Source organism: Coregonus clupeaformis, chromosome 6, assembly GCF_020615455.1.
Source record: "Coregonus clupeaformis isolate EN_2021a chromosome 6, ASM2061545v1, whole genome shotgun sequence".
NCBI lineage: Eukaryota > Metazoa > Chordata > Actinopteri > Salmoniformes > Salmonidae > Coregonus > Coregonus clupeaformis.
The window spans coordinates 15,846,362-15,858,283 of NC_059197.1; the positions used below are offsets into that span (position 1 = coordinate 15,846,362).

Consider the following 11,922-nt stretch of genomic DNA (forward strand, 5'->3'; position numbering starts at 1 on the left):
GGAATATGATCTCTGTTTGCAGGGATGAATTCTCTTGAGTAAGTTACTGGCAGGTAGATTATCTTATCGGAGTAGAATCCTCTTATTTGTAGATCAGTCAGCCTTCTGCTAGGCACCACTGTATTTCTTGAAGCCATTGTGGAGAGCTTTAACTGGACTGGTTCATTTTTAGTGTGAAGCATCTTTGCTGTCTCTTCAAGGATGAAGGTCGTGTCACTCTGTGTATCGAGAAGAGAGTACACAAGGACTTCATGATTTGGCTTACTTGTAGTGGACAACCACACAGGAATGACTGAGGATGTATGGGTGCCTTTAACATTCTGGATAACTCTGTTAGATGTTACCTTGCGTGGTGGTTTTGTCACCCTCTCTTGTGAACGATCTGTCGTTCCTTCTCTTGACTTGTCACTCTCCATTTCTCCATCAGTCCTTGTTGACATTCCTCTTTCTTTGCTGCGATTATCGTGTAGGCAGGTTGGATGTCCTTTCTCACAAGTATCACAGATCCTTCTATTTTCACACTACTTTGAGCGATGGCCAGGCTTCAGACAGCCAAAGCACCACTTCATCCCTTGAACAAACTTGACTCGCTCAGAGATGGTTTTATTCATACATTTCCAACACTTGTGTAGACTGTGACCTGACTTCTCACAAAAAACACAGCTTGTGGAGGAAGCTTTTTCATCTGAGTTAGTTGCTAGTACCTTTGCTCCGAGAGCTCTGTTCTTTAAAACCTTGATCTGCTCACCTTCAGCAGGTTTCAGAGCATGGAGAGATGTTATTGGGTTATTTGCAATCTTAGCTTCACGTGTGAGAAACTTTACAAACTGCTGGAAGCTTGGGAATGTGTGACTTTCTTCCTCCACTTCTATGACCTTTCTGTTCCATCTCGAGGTCAGCCAGTCTGGAAGCTTTGCAAGTAACTTCTGGTTCTCATTGCAGTCATTAAGTACTTGAGGCCTCTGATCTGAGTCATAGCAGCCTCACAGCTCCGAAGAAAATCAGCAAACTCTTGAAGTTCGATACTGCCTTTGGAGCTTATCTTGGGCCATGCCTCCAGCTTATCTCTGAATGCTTTGGCTATGAGGAATGGATTTCCATATCTTTCCTCGAGAATCCTCCATGCTGCGTGATAGGCTGACTCTGAACCAAGCAGGAAGTAGCTCTCTATAGCCTTTTTAGCAGGTCCACCCACATACTTTCGCAAGTAATATATCTTTTCTTCGGCTGGAATGTTTTTCCGATCAATGAGTGTCTGAAATGAAACCTTCCAGTCATTGAATCTGAGTGGGTCGCCATTGAATATTGTTGGTTCAGGTATAGGAAGACGACCTGCACTGATGGACTCTGCAAGTGCTCTAACAAGAGCTGCTGTGCTGTCATCCTGCTTTGAATGTGCCCGGTCTTGTGGTGAAGAATGGTGCTGCAACAGATTATTTTCATGTTTAACTTCTTCCTTTTACTTCATACAGACACTTTGATGGAGTAGACTGCTTATTTCTTTATCTGAGCACTCACTCTGATCATACACTCGCTGACGTGCCTTAGCAGCCTTTAACTTTTTAACTGTCTCTAGTTGCTCCAGTTGTCTCCGCTTTGCATCTAGCACCTTTTGTCTCTCAGCAGCTTCAGCTTCAAGCCTTTCCAATTCCTCAATGCAACACTCTTGTTCTTTTAGTACTTCTAGAGTAGCTTCATTGGCAGCAACTTCAGCAGCGGCATCTTGTCTGCTAACAGAAATCCGACTTGAATGTCTGGAGCTGCTTTGAGCACGAGAGGACTTAGTGCATTGGGATTTGATACTTATCTTGTCTGAGGCTACAGACTTGAATATAAATGATGTCACCCTGTTGCCTCGTTGTTCATCTCTTCCACCGTTATCTGCTGTCTCCAAACGATCTTTTGCAGTTTGGATGATCTTCCTGGTTACTGCATCACAGGTGTCAATTCTGCGACGTGTGTCATGGTCAGGGTTGTCTATGCGCCTTAACTCATCATAAGCAATGTTCAGATTCTCTGAGGCAGCACTTATTTTGCTTATGTGTTCATGTAGCAGGTTGTTTGAGCATTGTCCACTCAAAGCTTGCTTGGCGTCTTTAGCAATAGCATTCCACTCCTCATAGCTCACAGTGAAACGGTGAGCAAATCTTCTTATTTGCTCATTGTACAGTTCTTGGCCCTTTTCTGTTAACTTTCGGTCTCTTTGGCTTCTTCGTGGTTCTTGTGAGGAAGTGTGGTCATTAGCTCTTGTGCCTTTAGTAGCCTGTGGTTGCATGTCTATGCACTGCTGCTCTATACTTTCACCTACATTAACCTGCTTTCTCCCAGAGGTAAGACTAGGCTCTGACATTGTTACTTGGTGTACTTAAATTTGGGTTAAATCTAATTTGGCCTGTAGCTAAGTGATTCAGCTCCCATTAGCTATTCACATTTATACTATTTTTACCACTAATATTATTTTTTAGAACATATTCACATCTACTTCACACAAATCAATATCACGTTGTTCTATGAAATGCAAAATTCAGTCTCTTGGTTGTAGCTTAGTTAACACTTAAACATACACACAACTATACCGTATGAATATGAAGGCAAAAATGTGTCAGTCTCTTGTGGGAAATAGTTTAAGCTTCTTTGCATCAGCTGGATTCATGGTAAGGCGCCTGGATTCTTCTGTGGATGCTGCGGCTGTGTAAATGTCAGGAGCAGATGCACACTCTTGGATGTAGAGATGTCCCTTCTTGTCCATGGATCACGGCTCTTTGGTACTGTCTTCCTCGTCTACTCATGCAGAGCAGATGAGTTCTCACTGTAGCTCCTCCAGTGACAGGCATGAGGCAAGAGGTCTTGATTTGAATACAGGGCTTTAATGCTGGTCAACCCGTGAGAACTCATTGCTGCTTATCACACAGAGGTGCTAAACATCCTTTTAAATGTCCTTTATCTTCTTCTGTATACTTTCTTTGTAAGTATGCACTTAAACACGATAACAGTGGAAAAATAATTCGCTTTTTGCGGTAAAGTTTCCTCGGTGCGTCGCTAAAGGCGCTCGGGTGACAACACTCGGGCGGAACCAAATTAGTTCCGTCTTGCTGTAAACGTACAATTCAGAAGAAATTAAATAATAAAAAGTGCAAATACATGAAATAAACTAAAGTGCTAATACATAAAATAAACTGGCGACAGAGGCAGTTACAGGGACAGATGTGTGAGAATATAACACAGACTTTGCCTGATGACAGCCAGGCATATCCTTCATTGTACCCCATTTCCTTTCATCAATGCGTTTGTTTTCTTACAGTTCTATAAATTCATAAACTGTTAATTGTTTGTTTATAATCTGTAATAAACAGTTTTAACACATTGGTTGAAACTTTGATTGTTAGGCTATTTTGATGTGTGACATATTGTGTGTTGCCTTAAGCTACGAAACTGTTATTGAGTATGGGCATGGAAGGAACAAGGAAGTTTAACCTAAAGACAATATACCTACTATGGGCCTACAGCAGATCAAGGACTGTTCATCTCTAGGCCTACAGTTGAAGTCGGAAGTTTACATACACCTTAGCCAAATACATTTAAACTCAGTTTTTCACAATTCCTGACATTTAATCCTAGTAAAAATTCCCTGTCTTAGGTCAGTTAGGATCACCACTTTATTTTAAGAATGTGAAATGTCAGAATAATAGTAGAGAGAATGATTTATTTCAGCTTTTATTTCTTTCATCACATTCCCAGTGGGTCAGAAGTTTACATACACTTAATTAGTATTTGGTAGCATTGCCTATAAATTATTTAACTTGGGTCAAACATTTTTGGGTAGCCTTCCACAAGCTTCCCACAATAAGTTGGGTGAATTTTGGCCCATTCCTCCTGACAGAGCTGGTGTAACTGAGTCAGGTTTGTAGGCCTCCTTGCTCGCACACGCCTTTTCAGTTCTGCCCACACATTTTCTATAGGATTGAGGTCAGGGCTTTGTGATGGCCACTCCAATACCTTGACTTTGTTGTCCTTAAGCCATTTTGCCACAACTTTGGAAGTATGCTTGGGGTCATTGTCCATTTGGAAGACCCATTTGCGACCAAGCTTTAACTTCCTGACTGATGTCTTGAGATGTTGCTTCAATATATCCACATAATTTTCCTTCCTCATGATGTCATTTATTTTGTGAAGTGCACCAGTCCCACCTGCAGCAAAGCACCCCCACAGCATGATGCTGCCACCCCCGTGCTTCACGGTTGGGATGGTGTTCTTCAGCTTGCAAGCAGCCCCCCTTTTTCCTCCAAACATAATGATGGTCCTTATGGCCAAACAGTTCTATTTTTGTTTCATCAGACCAGAGGACATTTCTCCAAAAAGTACGATCTTTGTCCCCATGTGCAGTTGCAAACTGTAGTCTGGCTTTTTATGACGGTTTTGGAGCAGTGGCTTCTTCCTTGCTGAGCGGCCTTTCAGGTTATGTCAATATAGGATATAGATACTTTTGTACCTGTTTCCTGGAATTGTGATATAGTGAATTATAAGTGAAATAATCTGTCTGTAAACAATTGTTGGAAAAATGACTTGTGTCATGCACAAAGTAGATGTCCTAACTGACTTGCCAAAATTATAGTTTGTTAACAAGAAAGTTGTGGAGTGGTTGAAAAATGAGTTTTAATGACTCCAACCTGTATGTAAACTTCCGACTTCAACTGTATATGCACGAGATTACAGTATCATTTGTTTTTAATTTAAGAATGTGGAGTGCCTGCCATGTCTATTCTATTATTTCTATATAAAAAATCTAGTAGCCTATATCACGAGAAAAACACACATCAAACATTTACATTTTCCACTGTCTCTCTCTCCCTCACACACACACACACACACACGCACACACGCACACACGCACACACGCACACACACACACACACACACACACACCAACAAGCAGGAACTTTATTATGATACCTGTGAAAGTGTATGTTATGCCTATGCTACCCATACTGTACCTCCAAAGTACGTATTTCTTGCTGTGTGAGGTCGCTCAATGCAGCGCATTTGGTGCGGAGTCCTTGTAAACTAGAGATGGAGATCTCGATCATATTCTGGATGAGTTCGCACTGGTGGAGTGCGTCCATGTCCATCGCTGCGCCACCTTCACTGTCCCCTTCCGATAGTTAATTACTTTGAACCATCCTCCCACCTTTGACTGGCACACTATCCATTCCTTGTCGTTGGCACGGCTTGACGAGTTGAGTTTGAACAGCTAAAAAGTAGACACGCTACTGGAACGCGTACACACAAATAAACTGAATTTAGTAATAGGCTCACAAGAGCTGCAAACGAAACTAACAGAACAGTTAATCTAAAACCTTTACTGTTTTAGCTGTCTGTCACTGCACTTGGTTCCGTGTATTCTCACGAGCTACGTAGGCTACTTATTTCTGCATTGTGTTTGACAGAGTGGCCGCGTTCCAGGTCGTCTTTTAAATTCTGTGAGGCTGCGCAGATGATCATATCATGTTGGTTCCTGACACTTCTCTATGGCAGACATTGTGAGATCTGATCATCTGGGCCCAGTATTTCAAAAGTTTATATCTTTCTGGATTTCGTAAGTGGTGGAAAACGTACCCAATTGTCATACTTGAGTAAAAGTAAAGAGACCTTAATAGAAAATGACTCAAGTAAAAGTGAAAGTCACCCAGTTAAATCCTACTTGAGTAAAAGTCTAAAAGTGGTTTTAAATATATTTAAGTATAAATAAATAAAAATGCAATTTTTGCAGACGCTTTTATCCAAAGCGACTTACAGTCATGTGCGCATACATTTTTACGAATGGGTGGTCCCGGGGATCGAACCCACTACCCTGGCGTTACAAGCGCCATGCTCTACCAATTGAGCTACAGAGGACCACACAAGTATCAATGGTAAATATAATTGCTCAAATATACTTAAGTATCAAAAGTAAAAGTATAAATCATTTCAAATTCCTTATATTAAGCAAACCAGAAAGCACCATTTTCTTGTTTTTAAAATGTACGGATAGCCAGGGGCACGCTCTAACACTCAGACATAATTTACAAACGAAGCATGTGTTTAGTGAGTCCGCCAGATCAGAGGCAGTAGGGATGACCAGGGATGTTCTCTTGATAAGTGTGTGAATTAGACCATTTTCCTGTCCTGCTAAGCATTCAAAATGTAATGAGTACTTTTGGGTGCCAGGGGAAATGTTTGGAGTAAAAAGTACATACTTTTCTTTAGGAATGTAGTGAAGTAAAAGTAAAAGTTGTCAAGAATATACACTACCAGTCAAAGGTTTGGACACACCTACTCATTCAAAGGTTTTTCTTTATTTTTACAATTTTTTACATTGTAGAATAATAGTGAAGACATCAAAACTATGAAATAACACATATGGAATCATGTAGTAACCAAAAAAGTGTTAAACAAATCCAAATATATTTTATATTTGAGATTCTTCAAATAGCCTTCCTTTGCCTTGATGTCAGCTTTGCACACTCTTGGCTGGAGCGGAATCAGTGGAATGGTATCAAATACATCAAACATGGTTTGATGCCATTCCATTTGCTCCGTTCCAGCCATTATTATGAGCCGTCTTCCCCTCAGCAGTCTCCACTGATGTAAATGTAGGAATGGGTACTATGCATAAATAATAAACAGAGAGTAGCAGCAGCGTATGTGAAGAGTGTGAAGGAATGTGAATGTATGTGTGTGTGTGGCATCAATATGCATGTGTGTGTCCGTGTGTGTGTGTGTGTTGAAGTGTCAGTGTACTATGTGTGAGTGTGTGGTTATCGTCCAGTGAGTGTACATCGAGCCTGTGCATGAGAGTCAGTACAAAAAATACAAATAAATAAGACAAAAATAAGTTGGTCAATGCAAATAGTCCGGGTAGCCATTTGAAATGTTCAGCAGTCTTATGGCTTGGAGGTAGAAGTTTTTAAGGAGTCTTTTGGTCCCAGATTTGGCGCTCTGGTACCCATTGCCGTGCGGTAGCAGAGAGAACAGTCTATGACTTGGGTGGCTGGAGTCTTTGAAAATGTTTTGGGCCTTCCATTGACACCGCCTGGTATAGAGGTCCTGGTTGGCATGAAGCTTGGCCCCAGTGATGTACTGGGCCGTACGCACTACCCTCTGTAGTGCCTTGTAGTCGGATGCAGAGCAGTTGCCATACCAAATGGTGATGCAACAAGTCAGGATGCTCTCGATGGTGCAGCTGTATAACATTTTGAGGATCTGAGGTCCCATGCCAAATCTTTTCAGCCTCCTGAGGGGGAATAGGTGTTGTCATGCCCTCTTCACGACTGTGTTGGTGTGTTTGGACCATTTTAAGTCCTTACTGATTTGGACACCGAGGAATTTAAAGCTCTCGACCAGCTCCACTACAGCCCGTCGATGTGAATGGGGGCGTGCTCAGCCCTCCTTTTCCTGTAGTCCACGATCAGCTCCTTTGTCTTGCTCATGGTGTGGAAGACATTGTTGTCCTGGTACCACACTGCCAGTTCTCTGACCTCTTCCCTATAGACTATCTCATTGTCATCGGTGATCAGGCCTACTACCGTTGTGTCATCGGCAAACGTAATAATGGTGTTGGAGTTGTGTGAGGCCACGCAGTCTTAGGTGAAAAGGGAGTACAGAGGGACCCTAAGCACACACCCCTGTAGGGCCCCGGTGTTGAGGGTCAGGGTGGCGGATTTGATGTTGCCTACCCTCACCACCTGGGGTCGGCCCGTCAGGAAGTCCAGGATCTAGTTGCAGAGGGAGGTGTTCAGTCCCAGGGTCCTAAGCTTGGTGACGAGCTTGGAGGCGACAATGGTGTTGAACGCTGAGCTGTAGTCAATGAACAGCATTCTCAGATACAGTGAGGGAAAAAAGTATTTGATCCCCTGCTGATTTTGTACGTTTGCCCACTGACAAAGACATGATCAGTCTATAATTTTAATGGTAGGTTTATTTGAACAGTGAGAGACAGAATAACAACAAGAAAATCCAGAAAAATGCATGTCAAAAATGTTATAAATTTATTTGCATTTTAATGAGGGAAATAAGTATTTGTCCCTCTCTCAATCAGAAAGATTTATGGCTCCCAGGTGTCTTTTATACAGGTAACGAACTGAGATTAGAAGGGAGTGCTCCTACTCTTAAAGGGAGTGCTCCTAATCTCAGTTTGTTACCTGTATAAAAGACACCTGTCCACAGAAGCAATCAATCAATCAGATTCCAAACTCTCCACCATGGCCAAGACCAAAGAGCTCTCCAAGGATGTCAGGGACAAGATTGTAGACCTACACAAGATTGTAGACCATCGCCAAGCAGCTTGGTGAGAAGGTGACAACAGTTGGTGTGATTATTCGCAAATGAAAGAAACACAAAATAACTGTCAATCTCCCTCGGCCTGGGGCTCCATGCAAGATCTCACCTCGTGGAGTTGCAATGATCATGAGAACGGTGAGGAATCAGCTCAGAACTACACGGGAGGATCTTGTCAATGATCTCAAGGCAGCTGGGACCATAGTCACCAAGAAAACAATTGGTAACACACTATGCCGTGAAGGACTGAAATCCTGCAGCGCCCGCAAGGTCCCCCTGCTCAAGAAAGCACATATACTGTCACAAGCTGATGTGGATGCGGTGTTGGAGTCAGGCGCAGGACACAGAAGCTTAGTCGAAACGACTTTAATTGTCACAAAGACAATAACAAAAATAACGGGCCTCAAACACAGGAGGCGAGCGATTACGCAAACAGTGCGTAAAAACACTAACTACTAAAGCACAATAAAGATACACCAACGGACGGGCGGACAACAACACACAACTGCAAACAAAACCAAAGGAAACTTATAGGTGACATAATCAATACATAAGACGAAACAGGTGCACCAACAAGACAAAACCAAACAAACATAGAGAACATCTAGCGGTAGCAGCTAGTACTCCGGGGACGACGAACGCCGAAGCCTGCCCGAACAAGGAGGAGGAGCAGTCTCGGCGGAATTCGTGACAGTACCCCCCCTTGATGCGCGGCTCCAGCCGTGCGCCGACCCCGGCCTCGGGGACGGCCAGGAGGATGTGGAGCAGGGCGCGTAGGATGACTACGGTGGAACTCAGTCAGGAGGGATGGATCTAAAATGTCCCTCCTAGGCACCCAGCACCGTTCCTCCGGACCGTACCCCTCCCACTCCACGAGATATTGTAGACCCCCCATCCGACGTGTCGAATCCACGATGGACCGGACTGAGTACGCCGGAGCCCCCTCGATGTCCAGTGGGGGCGGAGTGGTCTCTCTTATCTCACTGTCCTGGAGTGGACCAGCTACCACCGGCCTGAGGAGAGACACATGGAACGAGGGGTTAATGTGATAGTCATTAGGCAGTTGCAACTTGTAACACACCTCGTTCAATCTCCTCAGGACTTTAAATGGCCCCACAAACCGCCGGCCAAGCTTCCGGCAGGGCAGGCGAAGGGGCAGGTTTCGAGTCGAGAGCCAGACTCGATCTCCAGGTCGAGGTGGGTGGACCCTCACTGCGGTGGAGATCGGCGCTCGCCTTCTGCCTGCGGATGGCCCGCTGCAGATGTACGTGTGCAGCGTTCCACATCTCCTCCGAGCGCCGAAACCACTCATCCACCGCAGGAGCCTCGATCTGGCTCTGATGCCATGGTGCCAGAACCAGCTGATACCCTAACACACACTGGAAAGGGGTCAGGTTAGTAGAGGAGTGGCGAAGAGAGTTCTGAGCCATCTCTGCCCAGGGGATATACCCCGACCACTCCTCCTGCCGGCCCTGGCAATATGATCTCAGAAACCTACCCACATCCTGGTTCACTCTCTCCACCTGCCCATTACTCTCAGGGTGGAAACCCGAGGTAAGGCTAACCGAGACCCCCAAGCGTTCCATGAACGCCCTCCAGACTCTAGAGGTGAATTGGGGACCCCGATCAGACACTATATCCTCGGGAACCCCATAGTGCCGGAAGACGTGGGTGAACAAAGCCTCAGTGGTCTGTAGGGCAGTAGGGAGACCCGGCATTGGGATGAGACGACAGGCCTTAGAGAACCGATCCACAACGACCAGAATAGTGGTATTCCCCTGAGAGGGGGGAAGGTCCGTGACAAAGTCCACCGAGAGGTGAGACCACGGCCGTTGTGGAACGGGCAGGGGTTGTAACTTCCCCCTGGGCAGGTGTCTAGGCACCTTACACTGAGCGCACACCGAGCAGGAGGAGACATAAACCCTCACGTCCCTAGCCAATGTTGGCCACCAGTACTTAACACTAAGGCAGTGCACTGTCCGGCCAATACATGGATGTCCAGAGGAGGGTGACGTATGAGCCCAATAAATGAGACGATCACGGACCTCGAGCGGCACGTACGTCCGACCCACTGGACACTCTGGGGGAGTAGGGTCGGTGCGTAACGCCCGCTCAATTTCCGCATCGACCTCCCATACCACCGGTGCCACCAGACAAGACTCTGGCAGTATGGGAGTGGGCTCAACGGACCTCTCCTCTGTGTCATACCGCCGGGACAGGGCGTCTGCCTTACCGTTCTGGAACCCTGGGATGTAAGTGATCTTAAAAACGAACCGGGTCAGAAACATGTTCCACCTAGCCTGACGAGGGTTCAATCTCCTAGCTGCCCGGATGTACTCCAGGTTACGATGGTCAGTCAGAAGGAGAAAAGGGTGTTGAGCCCCCTCAAGCCAATGCCTCCACACCTTTAGGGCTTGAACCACGGCTAACAGCTCCCTGTCCCCTACGTCATAATTACGTTCCGCCGGGCTGAGCTTTTTAGAATAAAAAGCGCAGGGACGGAGCTTAGGAGGCGTGCCGGAGCGTTGCGACAGTACTGCCCCAATACCGGCCTCTGACGCGTCCACCTCTACCTGGAACGCTAAAACGGGGTCCGGGTGCGCCAGCACTGGAGCCGAAGTGAACAGGTCCTTCAGTTTACTAAACGCCCTGTCCGCTTCAGCCGAACACTGCAAACGCACTGGGCCCCCCTTCAGCAGGGAAGTAATGGGAGCTGCTACCTGTCCAAAACCCCGGATAAACCTCTGGTAGTAATTGGCAAAACCCAAAAACTGCTGCACCTCTTTAACAGTGGTTGGGGTTTGCCAGTTACGCACGGCTGACACACGGTCAATCTCCATCTTCACCCCTGACGCGGACAACCGATGACCCAAGAAGGAGATGGACTCCTGGAAAAACAGACATTTCTCTGCCTTGACATACAAGTCATGCTCCAACAGCCTACACAACACTCGGCGCACCAGGGCTACATGCTCGGCTCGTGTAGAAGAGTACACTAGGATGTCGTCAATGTACACTACCACACCCTGCCCATGTAGATCCCGGAAGATCTCGTCCACAAATGATTGGAAGACTGAATGAGCATTCCTTAACCCGTATGGCATGACAAGATACTCATAATGACCTGAGGTGGTACTAAATGCCGTCTTCCATTCATCTCCCTCCCTAATGTGCACCAAGTTATAGGCGCTCCTGAGATCCAGTTTTGTGAAGAAACGCGCTCCGTGCAATGATTCAGTCATACTCGCAATCAGAGGAAGAGGGTAACTGTATTTAACAGTGATCTGATTGAGACTACGGTAATCAATACACGGGCGCAACCCTCCATCCTTCTTCTTCACAAAAAAGAAACTTGAGGACGCAGGGGAAGTGGAGGACCGTATGTATCCTTGTCTCAGGGACTCAGCAATGTATGTCTCCATAGCCGCCGTCTCCTCTTGAGACAGAGGATACACATGGCTCCGCGGGAGTGCCGCACCTGTCTGGAGGTTTATCGCACAATCTCCCTGTCTATAAGGTGGCAATCGCGTTGCCCTCGTCTTGCTGAACACAAGTGCCAAATCCTCATACTCAGGGGGAATGTGCATTGGGGGCACTTGGTTCGGACTC

General features: G+C 45.8%; 1 protein-coding gene across 2 annotated transcripts in view; it reads right to left on the reverse strand.

The window, feature by feature from the left end:
* Nucleotides 1–5,401, reverse strand: part of LOC121567749 (kinase suppressor of Ras 1) — a 51,348-nt gene extending 45,947 nt beyond the window's left edge. For both annotated transcript variants that reach the window (XM_041877993.2, XM_041877994.2), the window contains exon 1: nt 4,992–5,401. In XM_041877993.2, coding sequence (XP_041733927.2) covers nt 4,992–5,126 — 135 coding nt within the window. In that variant the 5' untranslated portion in view covers nt 5,127–5,401. The remainder of the gene's footprint in view (nt 1–4,991) is intronic.
* Between the last annotated feature and the right edge of the window lie 6,521 nt (nt 5,402–11,922).